The sequence below is a fragment of the Oryx dammah genome, unplaced genomic scaffold, assembly GCF_014754425.2.
Source record: "Oryx dammah isolate SB20612 unplaced genomic scaffold, SCBI_Odam_1.1 HiC_scaffold_13, whole genome shotgun sequence".
Classification (NCBI taxonomy): Eukaryota; Metazoa; Chordata; class Mammalia; order Artiodactyla; family Bovidae; genus Oryx; species Oryx dammah.
In genome coordinates, this window is record NW_024070197.1 from 52,941,145 (window position 1) to 52,962,905 (window position 21,761).

Here is a 21,761-nt window from a genome sequence, read left to right on the forward strand (position 1 = left end):
GCAGGGCTGCTGGGACCCACATGCCTGCTGAGGGCAGGGGAGTAGAAACCGTGTCCACAGGAGGGTGTTCAGGCATGGGTGGGAGGGGGTGTCATTCGGAGGACCCAGAGGGCTGCCTTGGAGGGGAGTGACTTCAGAAAGGAGAATACAGAAGCAGAGGGAAGGTCTGTGCATCTTTAGGTTTTGAAGTTCAGGGTATCATGTACACAGTTCCTATCAAAAGCCCGTTTCCTTAGAGTCAGTCATTCAGAAAAGGGGCCTTTGTTCTGCAGTGCAGTTCACAAGGAGCTGCGGGCCTTTGTTCCATCACCTGCTGTTCAGACCGTAAGATCCAAATGTTTGGGTCTTAAATCTCCTACATCAGTTTTATACCACCGACTCTTTGTCTCCACTCGTGAGCTCATTGTAGCCTGTGGAGGCTCATCCAGCCTGTAGTCCCTGGAGTTCATCCCAGGATGCCTGGTGAAGGATGTTGGCCTCTGCTTTTGTTTTAGTTTGTCCCTTCCTTTAGAGGTTAAGGCCAGTTTAAAAATGTGTCACAGGAAGGCTGTCAGTGCCCTGCGTGGACTCCAGGCCAGACTTTTACCCCAAATTTGCCATGTATGGGTGTGTGACTTATGCTGATTTGCTTTTTGTTTTGTAATTTTTGCAAATGTGTCTTTGTTGTCTCTGTAGAGCAGGATGGTCTCTGTCCTTCACGGGCTTCTGAGAGGATAGAAGTGCCGTGTAGTGCAGAGGACTGCGCCTGGCACACAGCCCTCGTCTGCTTTCCCTGGTGGGCTGGAGCCCTGGGGCATTAGCATTAGAGGCATGACCTCTGAGCCGGCCTTCAAAAGATGCGTTCTAGCTGGGAATTGTACAGAACAGAGCACAGAGCACCGTTACTCCTAGAAAGAGGAGGGCCAGCTCAGAGCTGCTGCTCCAATAGCTCAATTTTTTCGGTGAATAAGAAGTCCTTGTACTGCAGGATGCCCGGGACAGCTAATATAGCACAGCTGACTCGGTGAGCATCCTGGCACCAAGGTTAACTGCTAGAAATCCTTAACATTTTAAAACTGAAAAGTGAAACAGACTTTGAGCCTCGAACAGCTTGTGCATTTCTGTCTAAATCTAAGCAGTGTTTAGGAAGAAGCCACTTTTCCCCGGATGTTGGCTTAATCTACTGCATGCTTCCCTGTGCGACTTCTCTCCCCCTTTCTTCCTTTAGTGCTTCGGACAACATCCCGAAAGCAGATGAGATCCGGACCCTGATCAAGGACGTGTGGGACACTCGTATAGCCAAGTTCCGGGTGTCTGCTGACAGCTTCGTGAGGCAGCAGGAGGCACACGCCAAGGTGCGCACAACGGGCAGGGAGGCTCAGGAGCCGACGCCCTAGTTGGTTTTCAGAAAATCATTGCTCACTGGTTCTTTATCCAGTAGATTTAACTTCTTGAAATCAAAAACTAAACCAGCTGTTTTCCCTCACCTTTAGCTGGATAACTTGACCCTGATGGAGATCAACACCAGCGGGGCTTTCCTCACACAAGCGCTCAACCACATGTACAAACTCCGCACAAACCTGCAGCCTTCGGACAGCGCCCAGTCTCAGGACTTCTAGGCAGGGACCGCTTTGTCCAGGCCCGCGTCTGCCAGCAGGAGGCTCCCCAGGCGGCGTGAGCGTTTGGGACGTGACAGAGATCCTCACGTTTCTGGAATTCTAGACCACTTCTGAGTCTACGGAAAAAGTGCAGTGAAGAAAGGAGTGGGCTTATAATCTGGTTGGAAAGCAGCAGGCTCACGCTCAGCTGAGACCTTCTGTAATCTCTTATCTGTCTGGGAGCCAGCTGCCTTTTATGGGGGAAGAAAAAGCACTGGCAGAATGAGCGCGTTCCCCAGCAGAGCCCCGGCCTCCTGCACGGGATGGTCGCGTGCAGGTGAGCGTTCAGTGATGTCAGGTGTTGCCTCAAGATAAGATGCGGCAGGACGGTGATGTGGCCACGGCCTTTCTCTTGGGCTACATTCAGAGCCTTCCACAGAGACTGTGCACACTGCGTGGGGCAGCCCGTGAGCACTCAGCTAGTGATGGTGAATCATTAAGCCCTGACACACAGTAAAGGCGGAATCACCCGATTCTCTCTGGGTTTTTCCCGCATCACTCCCACATGAAGGGAGCAGGCTCAGTGGCTAAAGGATCTGACAGAGCAGACTGAGAGGCTTAGCAGACAGCGTGCCCTTCCGAGCCCCCCCTCTTGCGTGTCTCTTGTTTGCTTGGCTGCTTCTGGGAAAGGGCTAAAAGGTTATCAGCAAGAAAGTAGGGGAAATGAATTCCACGTGTGTGTAAATGAAGCTGAAGGTGCGACGCCAGGGGAAAATGGGGCCTGTGCTGTGGTTCTTGGTGGACTGAGGGGACACCTGCTTGAGGCAGCCGTGGCTCAGGCCACAGAGGCCTGCTTTTCCCTAGGAGCACCTTCAGCTGAAGCACCGCTCGATTCCTTATAGAAAGTACTTTCCCTCAAGTCGGGGGGGTGGAGGTGGTGGGGAGCGATGACTGTCCAGTCCTGTAATGATCAGGTTCAATCACCAGCTGGTTCTCGAGGGTTTCTGAAGGGGGTTATGTGTGTGATCATGTGACCAACTGGGCCCTGCTGGTGTTTTTACCCTTCAGTGTTTAAAACTCAACTTACTTCAAGTTAACTGGGCGCTATTTGTCCATCCCAGGTGGGTCCCCAGATGTCCCTCTAAACAGCAGCTCGTGTTTAAACACTGAAGGGCCACACACAGAGGGACTATGACCCAGAACACGTGGTCTCCATAGTTTCATCCCTTCTCCTAAAACCGGGCTGAGGTCCAGTTGATTCTGTCTTTACACTTTACTTGTAAAGCTGTAGAATCGTTGACTTCTTATTTTTTCCCCTTACTATAACATAAAAAAGATTTTTCTCTTAACATGATTTAGGAAGATTTTATTTTCTGGATGTTGTCAGAAATTACAGCAATATATTCATAAATACCTAATTACTACATTCAACAAATAATATTACAATACAGTTAATTCAAACAAGTACACTTAGAACAGGTTTAATTTCACAGCATCTAAACTGCCCCCAGAGTGACCGAGGCACCGTTCCTCCTCCCCCCGAGTCCTGGTTGGCTGTCCTCGCAGTTAGCACAGGCACAGCAGAGCAGCACCACGGGCTGGTAGCATGGGCCTCCTCAGCTCAGGCAGAGTTAAGGAGCCTAGTTCAGCACTGGATCGGAAGCTGGGGGACAGGCTACTGCAAGCAGTGACGTCAATAGCTTGGTTACTAGAAGAGTAGGGGCTGCTGCTAAGTGGCTAATCTACACTGTAAGAGGAGCAGCTTCCTGTGCTAGCCATCCCCATCTGGTGGTGGGTCCCTGGAACTGTCTACACTTCTAAACCGTGGCTCAGAGGGAAACAGGCTATGTGGCTGATTTAGAGATGGGGCAGCATCGTGAGCTACTCGATGGAACGCCACCCCACACAGACTCAGATTACCTATTATTTGCTAGCTTGCTGAAGGTGTGGGCTCCTTTTAATAGTCTTTGAATTTCCCTGAGGGTATAATCTTTTTTAGCACTTTGCATGCTGCCAATTGTTGCATTTCCTTTAGAATAGAGGCTAAACTATTGGTCACTTATGTGAGATAATAGATGATGATACTTTATGCCAGTTTGCCTGTTTCTATGAAACAAAGACTCATTTTCAAATGATCAGGTCCTGCTGTGCCAAGTGTGGGGGGAAGCTCTAGTTTGTTTCTACTGATCTGATTAAATGTAGAGCCACATGACTCAGCTTTGGCAGGTACCCCTCAAATTTAGCAAAACTCCTTCAGGTCACAAAAATACTGACACAGAAGTTCCAGAATCAGTTCTAGAGCAATTTTGCTATATTTCTGAACTTTGTCTTTCAAAAAACTCAGTGTGAAATAGCTGAACAAAAAGCTTTAGGGATTCCATATTTGTCTGCTTTTAAGCCTAAACTGAAAAAAAGACTGATGCTACTATGTTCTTTTGGAAGAAGTGTTTTCAGGTTATAAACTGTTCAGTGGGGGGCATGATTGGGTATGCTGTCTCCCAGAGAGGTGCACTTCTGTTCTCACAAGACCCTCTGTTACCTTTTTCTTTCTTCCTCTTGCCTTACTGGTCTGTATTTATATTCTGATTGTCATATTACTTCTTGAGCCCTAGAATATTCAGAGATCCTCACATTTAGATGGGGGAGGGGGGTGCCACTCAGAAGGGGAAAGCTGTTAATACTAGCTCAGGGACAGAGCTGCCACCCCTGGTTAGCTGTCCTTTTTAACCTGTGTGCCACGAACTCCTCCCCAACCAACACATAGCAGCCAAGGGTGCCCCCCGCCAGGCGGTGAGGGGTCGGGGCTGAGTCCATCAGGTCTATTCTTCCCTTTGCTTCTAGCCAAGGCCCTTGACCAGCGCCCGGGAGCAAAGGCATCCAGACGTCTTCTATGATGGAGGAGGATGACTTGGGGGAAGTGCCAAGATGTAACCCTTAGGCCTTCAGAAACAGCAAGCAGGTTTTAAATAGAGAAATTCAGTGATGTTTTGCCCTGACTGTTGGCGGTGGGGCTCCCTCTAAACACCTGTCCCCACCTGTGGCACATGGTGCTTTCCGTGTCTCTGCCGGGGAAGAGGCCCCCAGAACAGCTCTCAGTTCTCAAGTTGTTTCTGTAGAGAGGAAAGCACTTGCTTGACTGCTGATAATACTGGCGGCACTTTTTGTCTGAGTTTGCTAATAACTGGAAGATTCTTGGCAGGCATACAAAGCAAACTGCGTGGGAACAGATAAAGTGACACCATGCCATCTGCCAGCAAGCTGTTCTGCACAGCTAAGGTCTGGGCTGAGGGCGTGGCCACTGGTCACAGTGCCTGGCCTTCCTGAAGGTCAGCCAGCCCGTCCCCAGGCCAGGGCAGAGGGGCGCATGTGGCCTGATGTGTGGGTCCTCTCCCCTCCCCCAGGCACACCAACCACTGGCTGCTTTGGCCTCTGGTTTAGGCCCACTGGGGCAAGAGCTGCCTTTTTGATCTAGATGCAACCCAGCCTGAACCAGCAGCAACCGGGGGGGGGGCAAGGAGGGTGGGCTCCCCCGGCCCCGCGCAAGCGCTGATACGACTATCCCCGTTTCCATCGGCTCCTGCACAGTCAGCCCACGAGGAGAGGTTCTGTCGCATGTCGCTCACCCTGCCTTTAGGCTGTTGTTACAAAGCTCTGCATCTGAACCAAGCCCCTACCGAGTTTCTGCTTTGCTCCTGCTCACACTGCTGTGAGACACCTTGGCACCCTGTCACAGAAACCGCTCCCACCTGAAAGGTTCTTCTCACGGAGTGTGCGTGTGAAGGTGCGCACGCAGCACGTGCCTGGTTCCCGCTGGAGACCAGCAGCGCCTGGCTGGCTCGGGGAGCCGGGGAGGGCCCGGGGGAGAGGGAAGGAGGAACCATGGCTTTCTACCTCACTCTCCGGTGCAACTCAAGAATGAAGTGCTCGCGTAGGCGCCAGTGGTAAGCTCTTTTTACTTTTCTTCTTCTTTAATTTTTAAAAACACTTCAATAATGTCCTGACCAGCAGCAGTACAAACACTAAAAGCAAGGGTTTTTTTTTTTTTTTGCCCAGAAAAACAAAACAAAAACAAAACCCCCAAACAAGAAAACAAACAACAAAAAATCCCCCCAAACCACATATTAAAAATGGCAGGCTTTTTATAACAATAATTAAAGTAATAAAAACATACAAAACTTTGTTTTTTAATATATATACACAGTACAAGGCTGAAGCACCTTTGACTTTTCTCTCAAAATTGACATTTGTATGAAAACACCCCCGCCCCCCCGCCGCAGTAACAATCGGGTGGGTGTGGATAAATGTACGTAGAGCTCTGGACATTTTCCCCCACGAAGGAATAAAAAGGTACCTTCAGTTTGTCGACTCACTTTCTCTAGGTAAGAGCTTTTCCAGGGAAAAGCCTTTGGGTGAGGCTTCAGTACTGTTGCTTTGTGTGCTCCTAGGACCTGTTGCTTTCAGGAAAATTTTGTGGAAAAATAACTGAAACAAATAAGCCCTTTACTTAGAATGCACCCCACCTTCCTTCTGCTGGAACGGGTCTCCATCCTGGGGAGGAGCGAGACCGGCCACCCCACGGCCAGAGCAGCCCGGGTTCCTGAGGCCACAGGGCCTGGCAGCACGACACGCACGCCGGCGGCCCACTCCGCCTCACGCACCCAGGGGCCGGGAGATGGGCACAGCTTAGTGTTGGTAATGGAGCCTTCATCTTGAGACTAAAGCATGACGACATGGGAAAGGGAAAAACCGCCTTTAAAAAGGAAAAATCTATGGGCGTCTTACACGGGTTGCTTGCTGAGTTACAAAGGTGATTCAACTGCATTGAAGTCAAGGCGAGTTCGTTCTTTTTTTCTGGAGCCTGGAATCCTTTGCTTCATGCATGGCACATTCTCTTTTTTTTTTTTTAAGCGTCAAACCTCCCAGTGAAAAATATTAAATATTCAAGGTAATAAAATAGATAATATTTCTATACTATAGGTTCGGCCTAGTGCAAGGGAAACCGTCACCTCGGGAAACCCTTGAAGTAGCCTCTAGGCCAATGCATTGCAGGCAACGCAAGGCACTTCCGTAAGTGGTCCAATTCCGCCTGGAGCCGCTCCCGTTCTGAAACGATCTTCTGTTTCTGGCTCCTCAGCTCCTGGAGAGAGACTCGTGTCAGACCCGCAGTTCACACGGTAAGGAAGGCTGTAGGATGCGCTCTAGCTGCCCCCGGTGTCTCCCAGCGGCAGCGTCTGCTGCTCACGCAGCTTCAGGAGTGGCCAAGGTGTCTAAGCTCCACACACACAACAGCGCCCCTCCCGCAGGCAGGAGGAAGCTGGCAGGGTTCTCCCTGTCACGGCTGTGTGTGTGGGGTCCGTCCTGGCCCAAGAGCTCGGCCCCCTCTCTCCTGAGCACGTCACATGGGGAGACTGACATGGGCAGTACACCCGCCCCCCGCCCTTCCAGACCCATGTTCTGCGAACAGACGACACTCACTCCTCAGGTGATTCCTGAATTTACCCCCTGTCTCTCAAGAGCACAACTTCCCGTCTAAACTTGTCTGTATGGGTGCTCCTGAACCCAGACTTGAAAGGCTGAATGAGAATAACCACTGTGGGGCCCAGAGCACCCCCCGGAGCCACTCTGATCCCTGAGACTCACCGCCATGCTGTGGGAGAGCTGCTCGGCCGTGAGGCTGAGACTGTAATGCTGCGCCTCCAGTCGCCTGCACTGCGCCTGCAGCACCTGCCGCTCCAGATCTTGCTCTGAAAAGACAAGCCAGGGTGACGTCTTCTGTACGCAGGGCCCCAGGCCCGGCGCGCGGCCTCCTCTCTCCAGAGCAGCTGGTCAAAGTTCTCTCCTTTGGACCACATGGCTCCCTGCCCTATAGATCGTGCTGGTGACTAGATGTTACTAAAGTAACCCAACCCAGCAGAATAAAGACCGAGGACGCAGCATTGAAAGGCAATTTAAGGGATGCAGCTTAGGAAACAGTAACAACTTACAGCCTTAAGATGCATTTTTCAAGAAAGACAAAAGGCTTAGACACAAAAACTTAAGCTGCTAGAAATTTATCGTTTTAACAAGTAAAATAAAACCTCTGCCTTTCCGAAAGATACTGAGCTTCAAATCTTCAGGAATAAATCTGTTTTAACAGTCTCTTCAATAAATGGTGCTAGAAAAACTAGACAACTGTATATAAAAGAATGAAACAGAGCGCTAGCGCCATACACAAAGGTACATTCAAAATGGATTAAAGACCTAAATGTAAAGTTGGTTATTATAAAAACCCTTAGAGAAAAACATAGGCAGAAGAATCTTTGACATAAATTGCAACAAGCTCTTTTTTGATCCACCTCCTAAAATAATGAAAACAAAAACAAATGGTGGGACCAAATTAAACTTAAAGGCTTTTGCATGGCAAAGGAAACCATAAAAGAAAAAGGTAACCCATAGCATAAGAGAAAGTATTTATATAAGATGCAACCAATAAGGAATTTAATATCCAAGATATACAAACAGCTCATGTAGCTCAATATTTTAAAAAACCAACCTAATCAAAAAATGGATACAGATTCCCCACCCCCTCTTATTTTTCTTAATGAATCTTGGGTTCCCTTACTAGGGATTGAACCCACACTTTCCTCACTGGAAAGTGGATTCTTAACCACTGGACCACCACTTCACCATCTGGGTGAACATCTAGATAGATATTTCTCCAAAGACGACATACGGATGGCTGAAAAGATGCTCAACATCACTAATTACCAGAGATGCAAATCAAACCACCACCTCACCCCATTCAGAACGACCATCGTCGAAAAATCTACAGTAAATGCTGGAAAGGGTATGGAGAAAAGGAACCCTCCTACTCTTGTTGGTGGGAATATAAATTGGTGCAGCCACTCTGAAGAGGACTATGGCGGTTCCTTTAAAAACTAAAAAGGGACCTACCATATGATTCAGCAGTCCCAATCCTGGGGGCTATCTATCTGGAGAAAACAATAATTTGAATAGATACATGCAATCTTATGTTCATAGTAGCACTGTTAAACAGCCAAAACATGGAAGCAACCTAAATGTCCATCACAGAGGAACGGATAAAGAGGCATGTTATGTATGGACAGTGGACGACTACTCAGCCACAGAAAAAATGAAACGTCGCTGACAGCAACACAGACCCACAGATGGTCATACTGAGTGAAGTTAAGTTGGAGGAAAACATGTATCACAAATATATGATTCCACATATATGTGGAATCTAAAATAATGGTACAAATGAACTTATTTACAACACAGAAATAAAGTCAGAGATGCAGAAAACAGTCTTCTGGTTATGGGGGTGGGGGATAAATTGGGAGATTGGTATTAGCACAGAGAACTCTGCTCAAAATTCTAATGGCCTATACAGGAAAAAAATGTAAAAGAGTGGATATATGAGTAAACCCTGATTTTGCTGTATACCTAGAACTAACAAATCAACTATATATACTTCAATGAAAAAAACACAGGTGTTGATACTCTTGTTATGGCTACGAGGGCATCCTTTTTGATTTTATTGAATACTTCGCTGGTTTTACGATGCTTATTTCAAAATCTCTGAAATAATTGTGATATTCATGATAAAAACCTCTCTACAGTACAGTAATGAGTAGAATTTGGAAGTGGTGACGGCCAGGGTTCTGACGTTCTGGAGGCCGACAAGGGCTGGCCTGGGCTGAGTGCTGCACCAGGAGGACCGGAGCCTGTGGGCACGTCCTGAGACACAGCCCGCGAGGCACGCCAGAGAGGGAGACCCGGGCTCGGCTGGGTGAAACACTGCCTTTCCTCAGACCTCTGTGCGTAGCCACAGGGCGAGGACGGACAGAACGTTCAGAAGCGCAATAGGACTCGGTGGGCGAGCAGGCCCAGGTCCACGGTCACGCCGGGTGGGGCAGGCGCTCGGCGCCTAGGTTCCTCCAGGGAGGACGTCTGTCCGTGACGAATGGCTGTTGCAAGCTAGCCCAGGCACCCCAGAAGCCGGAGGAGCGGTTCTGAGGCTCCTGTCTGCTTGTGGCCCAGGAGCTCTGGGCCTTGTGACTCAAACAGTCCCCAGCCTGGAGATGGAAACCGGCACGCATCGTGAGCCAGCTGAGCCTCCTGGCACATTCTTCCCAGGACCCTGGCCTGCCTCCCCGGCCCTCTGTACCTTCCACGTGTTCCTGGTAAGCTTCCAAAATGGCCTCGATCCCCTGCCACTTGCGCCTGGGAGGGTCCTCGTCGTCATCCTCTCCGTCGTCCTCCTCCTCCGAGTCTGGGTCCATCTCCTGCGCCAGGGGCGCCTTCCTGCTGGCGGGGGGCTCCTGCTGCCCGTTGTGCTGGGGCGGAGGCAGGCGGCTGGAGGATTGCAACTCGGGGAGGTTGTAGTGGACGGACGCGTCAACCTTGTGGTTCTGCTCCGCCGACAGCACGGCTGCGCTTCCTGAGGAGGAGAGACTGCTGTCACAGGGCCCCCCGGGGCGTGTCCCGGGGGCAGGCGACGCGGTCAACAGGTCCCGGCAGGCACGATGGAGCAGCGTGAGGCCTGTGCCCTCCGGAGACCAGAGACGGCTCCGTCAGAAAGGCTGGAGCGTGCTGCCGCAATGGCGGTGGAGCTGGGTCCAGGTCACCACGCTGTGCCGACGCGCTCGGCTGTTAGGCTACGAGCCGCGCCACCCTGGTCTGTAAAGCGTCTGCACCTCTCCCAGGACACACAGGCACTCCGGTCCCCGAGCACACCCCGTGCTGCCCAGAGTCTGAACAGGCTGGGCCTGTCTAGACTGGGTCTGCTCCACCTCCCTGTGCGGACAGCAGCCTTGGGCTGTCAGTGGACCCATAAGGCCCAAACTGGCAGGGGCTGGACGATGCTAAAGTCCTGAGGAAACAGTCAAGTGTAAAGTCAGGGAAGGGCTGAGATCAGGCAGGAAAAGTTAGGTCCTTAAGCTGCCGAAAAACCTCTGTGGGTGTGTCTTAGAGGGAGCACAGGGGTTTAATCTAGCCAAAACATTTCCCCTCTTGAAAACTCTGAACTCACAACAAACATCCAACAGAGGAGAGTTTTGTTTTGCTTTTTTAAAAATCCACATCAAAAACCACTACCCTTCGCTTTTCATTTCATCCCTGCTGACAGCATTATTTTACCTGAAGGATATTGACACCGTCAGACCTGTTTATCTAAAAATGCTTCTCTATTCAGTTTTTTACAGGTCGTAGGAGGTAAATTTTTAAAATCGTTTCGGCAAAATAATGTGAAAATAATCATATAATTTTCTCTCGGCTGTTGCTCCCTGAGCATTCTTTTCTAGTCAGTTTCAACCTTTGATTCAGTGGGAATGAAACGTACTGACCCCTGTACTCTGAACTGTAGTGACTCCCACACGGAGATGTCCAAGGGGCATCTCGACTCCGGGGGCTCAGGCACGGACCCGAGCAACCAGAATGTCCCACCAAGTGCCGCTGGGTTTGGTGATCAAGGGACAGTGGTGTTCCCAGGTGAGTCTGCGGGCAGGCTGGGAGATCCTTGCACCATGAAAGGCGTGGATCCTATTTTTGCTGAAAAGGCTCCTCCCCTGTCATTACTGAAAGGAAGGGCTTTACAAAAAAGGCACATGACTTCTACTGGGAGGCAGAGCCCGCCTCTAACACCAGGTGCCGAGCGCCCCAGTCCTAGTGGCCTCCTCACCTTTGTGCTTCTGCAGGGCCTTCTGGGTAGACTGCAGGACGGACTCGTGGAACTGGTGCGCAAACTCTTCCGCCACAAAGGGCTCCCACGGCTTGCTCTTTCCGTTGACGCTGTGAGACAGCGGCACAGGGATGTCCTTGGGCGCGGGGCCCCGGACGTAGTGAAGCATGCTCAGGCTCTTCCTGCCCCCGGGGGCCTCACTCGGCCTGGCCTTCTCACTGCCGGCGGGGGCTGGCTCCTGGACACGCTCCGGAGGCCGGAGCTGTTCTAGCCTCCCAGGTTCTGTGGCCTTTGGGACATCAGACAAGGAGGCGGCAATGCCCACAGGCTTCTCCATGTCCAGGGAGGCTTGCTGCGTGGTGGGTTCTTAAGAGACAGAAAGCGAGGGACACGGTCAGAGCCACACGTGAACAGGCCGACCCTGATCTCTAAACCTAGGACGGAGGACCCGGACTCCGGAGCCATTTAATTAAAGGTCAGCGTGCAGTGTTTGGTCTGAGACGGGGTGTGTTTAAGCAGCGAGGCCATCCTTGAAAGGTGCCCCAGGAAGGCGTCTGGGAAGAAGAAGAATGTGAAGGAAGGAGCAAGTTGCTTCTGGTCATCCGAGAGGCAGGAAGTTACACAGCCAGATCCAGAGAGAAAGACTGAATCAGGAGCCAAGGACAGGGCCAGACCACCACCATTTCCTGCTTCGTCGGCAGGACAGCAGAGTCAGAGCCGTGAGAGACAGAGAGAGAGAGGGAAAGCAGGTGTCACAGGGCCTCTGAGACACACACCAGGAGCACACAGCCCAGGTGGCAAGTGCTGAAACCGAAACCTGGGCCACGGTAGGAGGAATGGACGGCAGCCACACCCGCCACCAGGCCGAGTCTGCCAGAGGAGCCAGGACCCCACACAAGCGTGACTGCTGGCACCGTGTTCCGCTGAGATCGTCCCACGCGCAGGAAGCTTGAGAGAGAGAAAGGAGAGGGAGAAAGAAGCCCGCCGTGTCCGGGAGGAAGATGACCTGGGGTGGTCGGTGGCCTGCGGCCCTGGGCACCCCCGGGACAGTCCCGGGGGTGGCGGATGGGGCTGGCCTTACCGCTCAGGGACACGGCAGGACTGTCCCTCGGAGAGCTCCTGAGCGGGTCTGCCACCGCAGCGGACAGCGCCTTCTGCTTCATGGCCTGGAGCAGCTCAACAAGCCTCTCTTTGTCTGTGAGAAAAGCAGCCCGAGATTACCGGGGGGGATCGCTCCACTCCTGAGCAGGCAGAGGAGCAGGAGTGTAGCTCAGGCCGCAGCCGGCAGGCGTGAGTCCATCGGAACGAGGCACGAAGCCATGGGCACAGGCTGGCTTTAGAGGAAGAACGTTCGCTTTAGAGCCCGGACTCCTGGGCCGCCACCCCCTGACGTTTCAGGTGTTCCAAGAACAACGGTGCGTGCATGTGGCGAGTCACAGGTACCTGAGAGCCTCTGTGGGAGAATTCTCATTTTAAAAAGTTGGCCTCAACACAGGAAGCAACCCCGAAAAGCCACACCGCGCCTCGGGGCGGGCAGGCTCTCTCCCGGAGTGGTCTGCTCCCCGCTGCTCCCGCCGCAAGCGTGGCTCCCGTGTCAGCTGCCACCAGGGAAGAGGCACACACACACACCCCGTGTAACCCCGCAGTTCAGGGGCCCCTCGCCCAACCTCCTTATCCTGAGTCAGGCCGAGAGACGCGCTTCTCAAACAAAACCCTTCACGTTCTCAGGGATGTGTCCTGATCCCATCACTGCCTCTTTAAGGGAGAGCAGGAATCCAGGCCCACTGGTGCGGCCCAAAATGAACGAAATGAGTGAAAGCAACTAAAATGACCGACAAGCACTCTTGCTTTCCTCAACTTCCTTCCAGAAAAAGGTGACCAGGCCTCAGCAAGGGGGAACAGTGTGGGCGTGCGGCCCAGAAAGGTAAGTTTTTCCGCGGCGCTGAGCAAGCACGAGGCGCAGACAAGGAAGGGGTGCCCCAGAAGACGAGTTCAGATTCCAGCCCAGTTGTCCCTCATGGCCAGACCGGGCCAGAAGGGTGAGCCATCCATGCAGGGTGGGTGTCGGCCCGGCCCCGCCCCGTGGCCTTGGACCACCCACACCTCCTGCCATCAGAAGGAGCGATGGTGGCCACATGAGCCGCCTGCACAGCGGAGACCCAGCAACCGCAGGCCCTGGGAGACCCGGCCGGGGACAAGAGCGGGTGGGAGTCCACGGCTGACTACACAGGACACCAGCCCCCTTCAGTGTCCCAGGACGACACAGGAGAAAGCACGCTCTGGAGGGACCGTGTGAGTTTCCCACGGAAAGAGGTGTGGTGGTGAAGAGACGGGGGGACGAGTCTGTGAGAGCCCAAGGCCCAGCCCGGCCCCACCTCACCTTTCCTCTTCTCGGCGCTGATGTGGGTCAGGTTGAAGATGGTCAGGAACTTTTTCTTCTCCTCGAAGTTGGGGCTGCTGTTCATGTCGTCGGGGCTGTAGCGGGTGGACAGCGCCAGTCTGGGCGAAGGCGTCCGCCGCTTGTTCCGCGCCGTCGGGGGCGACGGGCTGCGCTCTCTCAGCATCCGCCGGCGTTTCCTCCGCTTCTGGGTCAGCAAGTCCTCCTTCTGCTGTTGGGTGGTCAAGCCAAAAAGTTGCAAAAACTCTAGCTTCTAGATTGGGAAAGAAAACAAATGAGGTTGAAACCACGGGCAGAGGCTCCCGCTGACCCCGGGGCCTCCTGGGCCTCGAAGGCTGCGCTGAGGATGCTCCGGGCTGGCCCGGGGAGGGGGAGGAGGGCGCCCGGAAGGCGTCTCAGCTGGCGCGGGGAAGCTGAGAGGGGTGCCCACAGCCCAGCCCAGGGCCCGACGGCGGCGAGACCCCAGATACCTCAGAGGACGTGTCCAGTTTGAGGGGCGGCTGCTCGGCCACGCAGCGGAGGTGGGCCCTGACCTCCTCTTCATCGCTCTCGTCGTAGGAGTCGTCCAGGTCGTAGTAGTATCCTGGAGGCGGGAACAGAGCTCTTCAGCCAGGCAAGGGGCCTCACCTTTCCAGGGGATGCACAACGGGGCACCCCTCAGACCCGAGAGCCCACCCACAGGCCAGGCCCTGCTGCCCCTGACCACCCTCAACCCTGGCCCCAGGCCTCCTCAGGGCTGGCAGTGGGGGCACAAGGTGGGCACCAGGGCTGATAGAGCCCCCTGACAGGGGACTGTCCTTCACTCCAGCCCGGGGCCAGGGTAGCCCAGGTCTGTCTGCACATCCGCTCCCCCTCCTGCTCAGGAGGGCCAGGGCACTCAGGGCCCCCATCCTCGCAAAGGCACAGCGTCTGTGCGCAGAGTCCCATGCAGAACAGCAGAGCCCGAGGGCCCAGGGCCAGACCCGCTGCCTCACAGGTGACTGGAGGGGCGGCCCTTCCAGGACCAAACATGTGCTCCTCACGTGGCCTCGGGCCCCGCTTCGGGCTGCGAGGCTGGGCTTGGCACCGGGCAGAAGGAGCTGGGCTGGGACCCCTGGTCCCACCCGGCTGTTGAGGGGCTGTGCGGGTGGAAGGCGCCACGCTTGACCCGGGCCTGCTCTCCCATTCTCTGTGGCTTTCTGGGGAACCCCAGGGCGCTGCTGGCCGAGTCCTGGGCCAGCAGTCTAGGGGAAAGCGCAGGAGCGAGGAGGGGAGACCAGACCTTTTTCCTGGGCCTCCCGCCGCCGGCGCTCCTCCAGGTCCAGCTTGCTGACCAGCCTCCGGCGCTGCTGCAAGAACTCGTCGTAGACGTAGGCCGGGTCGGGGCCCCGAGGCGGCGGGGGCCGGTAGGGTGAGCCCGGCTTCAGGGGTCCGGGGGGCTCCCCGAAGGTGGCCGGCGGGGCGAGCGAGGCCCGGGGCTGGCCCAAGACAGTCGGGGTGCCTGGCTCGAGCTCCGCCAGGAAGGGCCCGGGCCCCGGGGGGAAGGCCTGCGGTTCCAGGGCCGCTGGCTCCCGGGGCGGCGGCGGGTACTTGTCCAGGGGGACGGCCTCACGCTTGCGGGGCCCCTCCTCCACCTTCTCCGGGCAGTAGACCCTCTCCACCTTCACCAGCGGGACGGCGGCCGGGCGGCTGGGCTCAAACGGGGCGGGGTGGCCATGTTGGGGGTGGCTCTCGGGGGCGCGCCGTGGCTCCAGGGAGCTGTCCATCAGGGACACGGGGTTCCAGAGGGCCGTGGGCATCGAGTGATGCTGGGGCTTGGGCGAGATGAGGGGTGGGGGCCCGCCAAAGTGCTGTGGGGGCTCGCGGCTACCCGGCTCGTGGCGGTTCGGTCCCGGCCTAGGGGGTTGGGGGCAGGAGCAGCCGTCAGACAAGGGCCCGGGTTGGGAGCCCCAGCCAGTACTGGAGGGGGTGAGAAGGCCTCCTGTAGGCCCCTTCCCCAGGGCTGGAGGGAGGACGTGCCTTCCGCTCTGCAGCCGAGGGACCCACATCCTCCGTTGGCCAGTGCAGACCAGCTTCCGAGAGGACCCAAGGCGTGCCACCCGTGGGAGACGGTGGGGATGGGCTGGCCTCCTCTCCCCACACCGTGCTCACAGACAGCAACAAGAGACCAGCCTGAGGGGTCTGCCTGGCCAAGTGGACTGGGGGAGACCCTCCGAGGAGATCCTCATGGCTAGCTGCTCCCCCCTGGTGGTTCCCGTCAGGACCGAAGCGACCCCACGTGCCTGGGGAGCAGCAGCTACACCCAGAGGGTCACTGACGACCAGACCGGGGCCTGTCCCGAGAGCCAGGTCACCAGCAGAGCGCACGACCCTCTCACTGGCCTCAGACCAGCAGCTCTGCCTCAAGGCCGAACCAAGTGCCTCTCTCCCTGGTGCATTTAGAACAAAATTCAAATTCAACCTTCAAAAGACTATTTGGCTGCTATTTTTTCCAAAGTTTACCTACTACTTTTTAAGGGAAGCCCCATTCTGCCAAGGTGACCGAGGGCAAGATCTGAGGGAACTGGAGGGCAAAGGACACAGCCCACGGCAGGCACACGAGGCAGGTGCCCAGGGCTCCTCCGGCCTGAGGAAGGGGCCGGCTCACCACAGCCCCCGAGGCCGCTGCACTGCTGCTGGGCAGGTACCAAAGGGGACCAGCCGAAAAAAGCTGTGAATCCCCAAGTAAGTGGCACAGGCATAAAACTTGGCACCAGAGTAAATAACTTCCTGCACTAGAGCCAAACACAGACTGGTTTTCTAGCTTTGATCACAGGGCCCCAAAAGAACGTCACGGTGCCTTGGGGACCACCTGGCCAGGGGGCAGAGGCCATGCCTGCTGGGGCAGCAGCCCACAGGCCCTGACAGCTGCACTGGGATCCTGGTGCCCCAGGCCGAGGGAGGCAGCGTGCCCTGAACTCATCAGGAGCTAGCTGGCGGACATGTACCACCGGCTCGCCCGGTCCCCTAGGGGCTCACGGGAGCAGAGGGCAGCTCAGAAGTAGAGGAGATAGCCCTTGTGTGGGTCCTAGTGGGCCCAGAGTAGCAGAGGGACCGTGTGCAGCACTGTGGCCAGACTGACCGAGAAGGAAGGAGACCCAGCCAGGGGCCCCAGCGTGGTTCACTCCTGGCCACACCCAGCTAGCTGGGTGAATCCTCCCCGGGGGCCCTGATCAGTGGATGCCGAGGCAGGGGCTTGGATGGGTCAGCCGTGCCCAGGATACAGAAACCCACTGGCCAGCAGGAGCTGGAGCAAAGAGGGAGGGAGCCAAGTGGACACTCACATCTCCGTTCCAGACACCTTGAGTGTTTCTCATCCTGAGAAGGTGGCACCATGCCGCCTCCTTTCCGTGGGGCTGGGCCAGGAACGGCGGGACTCAGCTGCTCCCTGGGGGTCCCACCTGTCTGAGGGTCACGCCGAGGGCTAGGAAGAGGCTCAGAAGCCCTCCCGCCTGAACTCTGCACAGCGGAGGAGACGGGGGCAGGGCAGGGCCTAGCGTCCCCCAGGCCTAGACCCACTCCTGCCACCAACTCTGGCTGAGGGTCTCCACCTGGGTCTTCAGAAGGAGCCTTGGAGGGATGGTGGGGTGGGGCAGGGGGTACACGGGGTGACAGCCAGATAAGCAGGTGGGGGCAGCGAGGCCCAGGGTCAGCTCCGAGAAGGGGCCCAGCTCACAAAGTGAGTGTCAGCAGCCAGGGTCCCAAAGACAGGCTCAAAAGCCTCTCGGAAAATTTTTTTTTACAACAGGGCAGGAAAAAATGGGTTATTTTTTTTTAAATTATAAAAGCAATAAAATTAACTTTTTTTGTATGATTAAAAATCAAAGGGAGTCCCCTTCTCATTCCAGTTTGGACAGAGAGAGATGCTAGCACAGAGATTAAGTATCCATGGAAGCTTCTCGGTCACCCTCCTCATGCACCAAGCCTGCCCAGAGGGGCCAGGCCAGCTGTAGACACAGTTCCTGGCGGATGAAGCCCCTGAAGCGAGCACCTTCCTCCTCCCCGGGCTCCCTCCTCCCGGCCCAGACGGGGGTCCTAGAAGGTGACACAGAACCCGAGTGACAGTGCCCCGCAGGCAGCCAGAACAGAGGCACTCGCTAAACGCAGGCTCCCCACGCTACCCGCCCCGGGCCCCACCTGGCACTTTCCGGCCGGTGCTCCGGGTCCGCGGGCGCCGGCGGCCGGCCCAGATCCAGCTGCTGCTCCAGCACCTGCTGCCGGAACTCGGACACCTGCGACTGGCGGTCCTCCTTCTCCTGCCGCAGGCGCCGCTGCCGCGCCAGCCACTTCTCCTCCTCATTGGTGCGCTGCAGGAGCAGGGCTGTGGCCGCGCTGCTACCCGGCAGCGAGAAGAGCCCGTGGCTGGCGAGGAGGCCGGGCGCCGCGTGGGGCGGGGCGGCTGCCGGATGCAGGGGGTGCTGCACGGGCTTGGGCACCTGCAGGCCCGCCTCCTTCAGCTTCTCTGTGGGCGGGGGAGGCCGTCAGGGTGGGGCGGGGTCCTGGTGCAGCCCCGCCCCTCCCGCCCCGCCTCCTTGGAGAAGGCCGCCCCCTTTCGGTGGGGCTGGGCCAGGAACGGCGGGACTTGGCTGCTCCCTGGGGGTCCTGGGCGGGCTCACACACACAGCAGAGCGGACTTGGGCTCTGGGGGGATCCCCAGACAGTGGTTAGACAACCGTGCGAACTAAGGTTGTACGTAAGTATAGTGAGATAAACTACGTTAAGAATGAAGGTTAGATAGGCTGCTGTGCAAATTCAGTTTTAGTAAAATAAAGTACACTAACAACTAAGCTTAAAAAATACTCCAAACTATCATCTCTAAGAATTTGGTTGTACTACGGCGCACAGTCTCAGTACAGTGCACAATCTGTTATCCACCGGCTTTCACACCAAGCCTGAATCCTGCCAGCGGACGTCCCTGTCCTCGGCTCCCGGTCCGGGGCCGCCCCTCGCCCCTTCCTAGCCCTGACCAAGCCGCCAGGCTTGATCACACTGCGTGCGGCCGCCCCGGGGCCTGCCCCTCCCCTCCCCGGGTACCTGCACGGGTTGGGGTGAGCTGCTCCGAGGGCTTGGCCCGCTCCTCGGCGGCGTGGCTCCGCAGCGCGTGCAGCTCGGCCACGGGCAGGAAGGCCGGCTCCAGCGCCTTGGCGGCCAGCAGCTCCTTCTCGCGGGCGCGCTGCTCCCGCTGGCGCTCCAGTTCGCGCTCCTTCTCGCGCTCCAGCTCCTTTTCCCGCTCGCGCTCCTTCTCGCGTTCACGCTCCCGCTCCTTCTCGCGCTCGCGGTCGGCTTCCCGCTCGCGCTCGCGCTCCCTCTCCCGCCTCAGCTCCTCGTCCACCTGCAGCCTGGAGGTAAGGACAGGGATGTGACCTCCGTGGCAGGGAGAACCCCCAGGAGCGAGGCGCTCACACGTGAGCCCGGGGTTCTCCCCCTCCTAACGGGAACGGGCCTCGGGCCAGGTTCTGCTTTTGCTAACCCGCCAAGAAAAAACTCAGCGTCCACTGGAGACTGAAAGCCGTGGACAGAGACTCTCCAGGAGCCTGGAAGGCTCCCGGCCGCGGCCGGCGATTGTGAGGATGCGGCCTCCAGACAGCGGCCAGGAGCTCCCGGCAGCACCCCTTCTGCAGACAAGCAGGCTGAGGACAGGGGTGGCCTGTCCAAGCACAGCTGGCCCAGCCGGGCTCTGGAAAGGGACTGGCTTACCTCTCGGCGCTCAGGCTGGACATCCGCTCCGAGTGCAGCGCCGCCAGGGACGAGTGGGAGAGCTCAGGCGGGTAGCGGACACCCGAGAGGTGGAGGTGCATGGCCGACGGGTGCAGCGGGGGCAGGGAGCCGGGGGCAGGGATGGGGTAGAAGGGGGACCGCAGGGCTGACAGGCAGTAGGAGTCGTCCATCCTGTGGGGGGCAGAGGAGGCCGGTGAGCAGCCAAGGTGGAGAGGAAGGCAGGACCCAGCCCCCCACCAGGCACAGGTACTGATGCAGGAGCAGCGGACAGGGCCTCCACAAAGGTCCCGGAGAGCCCCCTTCCACAGCCAGCCCCAAAGCCCTGCACTCCCAGAGGCCACAAGGCCCCGCCGGCCACCCCTCAGCTCAGCTGGGCCAGGCCCAGTCGGGCCCCTCCAGGCCTGACCATCTGACCCGGGAAGCTCCTACACAGAGTGGAGGCACAGCGCCGTCTGCTCCGGGTACGAACAGTCACGCATGCCCGGGGAATCCTGGGTGGAGGCGGAGGAGCCAGGGAGGCCGGCCGGCGGGAGGAGAGTCTCCCTCCAGGAGCAAGCTCTGGACGGCTCATCCAGAGGCTGGGGGAGCGGCCCGCCCCACAGTCCCCTGCTCGGGGAACCTGGTCTCAGACCGGGGTCTGCCCGCGGGTGGCTTGGGACGTCCGGATGCCTCACCTGAAGGCCGGGTGCGGGAAGGGGTGCGGGGCCAGGTAGCTGGGGTGATAGTAGGCTGCAGCGGTGGCCGGGTCCAGGCCGAGCGGAGGCAGGGAGGACACGCGGAGGTCCTCGGCCGTGTGGTAGGGCCGGAAACTCCTTAGGTAGTCCTCGGTCACCGTGCTGGGGGGTACCACGTGGTGCACAGGCCGCTGCAGGCTGTAGGTGGGAGGGGGCGGCGGAGGTGAGCTCCGGGGGCAGGGATGGTGTAGAAGGGGCACCGCAGGGCTGACAGGCAGTAGGAGTCGTCCATCCTGTGGGGGGACTCCCTCCTCGAAATGGCAGTCCCTGCTGGAGGCCCAGGGCCCAGAGGTGGGCAGCTGCCGCTCCTCAGGCCGCCTTGGCCCCTCACCAGGGGGCATGGGTCTGTTACCTGCAGCCTGGGGAGACCACCCCCCACCTCCGGCCCTAGGAGCCAGGCTGGTTTAGGGTCAGGCAGGCAGAAAGCCCGCCGTGGGCAGAAGTAGCAACGGCCAGCAGGGCTGCCAGCCCAGGGCGTGGCCACCACCGGACGGCTCTTGGGCTCAGCTGGTGTGGACTCGCGGCAGCCAGAACCTCGGGGGTCCCACCCCACACCGTGCCCAACCCCCAGCCCACACTTACTTTAGCGGTGGGAAGCGGGAGTCCTGCACCACCGAGCTGGGTGAGATGCCGAAGGGGTAGGGGGTGCTGAGCAGGTGCGAGGGGATGGCCGGGCCCCCCGCCTTCTCCTGGGGCAGCGGGGGCTCCACGATGAGGCGCTCACGGCCACTGCTGCTGCCCCGGGAGCTAGCATCCTGTTGGAGAAGAGAGTGCGGGTCAGGGCCGAGGGGCAGCTTGTAGCTCGGCCACCTGGCAGCGAGCCAGGCCTTCCTCCGGACACACAGGAGCGGTCGAGCTTCAGGGAGACATTCTTGCGACAGTCTCCACGCCACGGCGGGGGTGACAGCCACTAAGCCCCTGCCCACCACCCACCCGATCACACTAGCGTCCCAGGGGCCCAGGCGGCAGCTGCCAGCCTGCCTCACAGATCACTGGGCCTCGGTGCCCCCGGAAGACATGGCTGAGCAGCTGGCGCTGCCCCGGGCCAAACAGGCCAGCCTGTTCCCCCAAGACAGACCCTGGGCGGCCCTGGCTCTGGCCAGAGCAGGCAGCTGTGGGGCCAGACCTGTTGGGGGACCTCTGCTCACTGGTGGGGGCTGTGGGCCTTCCTGCCCAGACTCCTGTCCAAGAGAGGGACCTGGGGCCTGGAGGGTTCAGTGGGGGGGAGACCCCAGGAAACCAGAAGGGGCTCGTGCGAGGCAGGAAGGGAAAGGTGGTAGCCCCACCAGTCCCGGCCACACAGAGGAACATCCTGCAGGCCCACCCGCAGGAATGTCCAGCTCTGGGTTGGCAGGCCATAGAGAGGCTCTGTTCCTCTGGTCGCTGACATGGCTGGAAGGGAGCAAGCGGCAGGCGTGGACCATTAACAGCCACTGACCCAGGGTCCCGTCGCCACGTGGCCAAGGGGGACGCGGCTGCCGGCCTCCCCGACCCAAGAGCTCCACACGCCAGGCCCCTCCTCGCCAAGCCGCACGGTGCCCTCCTCACCTGGCGTCAAGCCTGGCCCAGCCACCCCGGTTAGCAACCAGAGAGCAGGACGCAGCGGGTCAGGGAGACACCCTCCCGTCTGCCCGGCAT

General features: G+C 57.5%; 2 protein-coding genes across 4 annotated transcripts in view; one reads left to right on the plus strand and one right to left on the minus strand.

Moving 5' to 3' along the window:
* Positions 1-5,629, plus strand: part of GINS2 (GINS complex subunit 2) — a 38,037-nt gene extending 32,408 nt beyond the window's left edge. The window contains exons 4-5 of the mRNA XM_040253980.1: positions 1,208-1,334; positions 1,473-5,629. Coding sequence (XP_040109914.1) covers positions 1,208-1,334; positions 1,473-1,598 — 253 coding nt within the window. The 3' untranslated portion in view covers positions 1,599-5,629. The remainder of the gene's footprint in view (positions 1-1,207; positions 1,335-1,472) is intronic.
* The window catches only part of GSE1 (Gse1 coiled-coil protein), a 98,161-nt gene continuing 81,919 nt past the window's right edge, over positions 5,520-21,761 (minus strand). For all 3 annotated transcript variants that reach the window (XM_040253965.1, XM_040253962.1, XM_040253963.1), the window contains 13 exons: positions 20,706-20,878; positions 20,064-20,261; positions 19,369-19,560; positions 18,706-19,010; positions 17,809-18,133; positions 14,916-15,529; positions 14,125-14,237; positions 13,637-13,907; positions 12,338-12,451; positions 11,257-11,622; positions 9,745-10,017; positions 7,218-7,321; positions 5,520-6,714 (listed from right to left, as the gene is read on the minus strand). In XM_040253965.1, the coding sequence (XP_040109899.1) occupies positions 6,580-6,714; positions 7,218-7,321; positions 9,745-10,017; positions 11,257-11,622; positions 12,338-12,451; positions 13,637-13,907; positions 14,125-14,237; positions 14,916-15,529; positions 17,809-18,133; positions 18,706-19,010; positions 19,369-19,560; positions 20,064-20,261; positions 20,706-20,878 (3,183 nt within the window). In that variant the 3' untranslated portion in view covers positions 5,520-6,579. The remainder of the gene's footprint in view (positions 6,715-7,217; positions 7,322-9,744; positions 10,018-11,256; positions 11,623-12,337; positions 12,452-13,636; positions 13,908-14,124; positions 14,238-14,915; positions 15,530-17,808; positions 18,134-18,705; positions 19,011-19,368; positions 19,561-20,063; positions 20,262-20,705; positions 20,879-21,761) is intronic.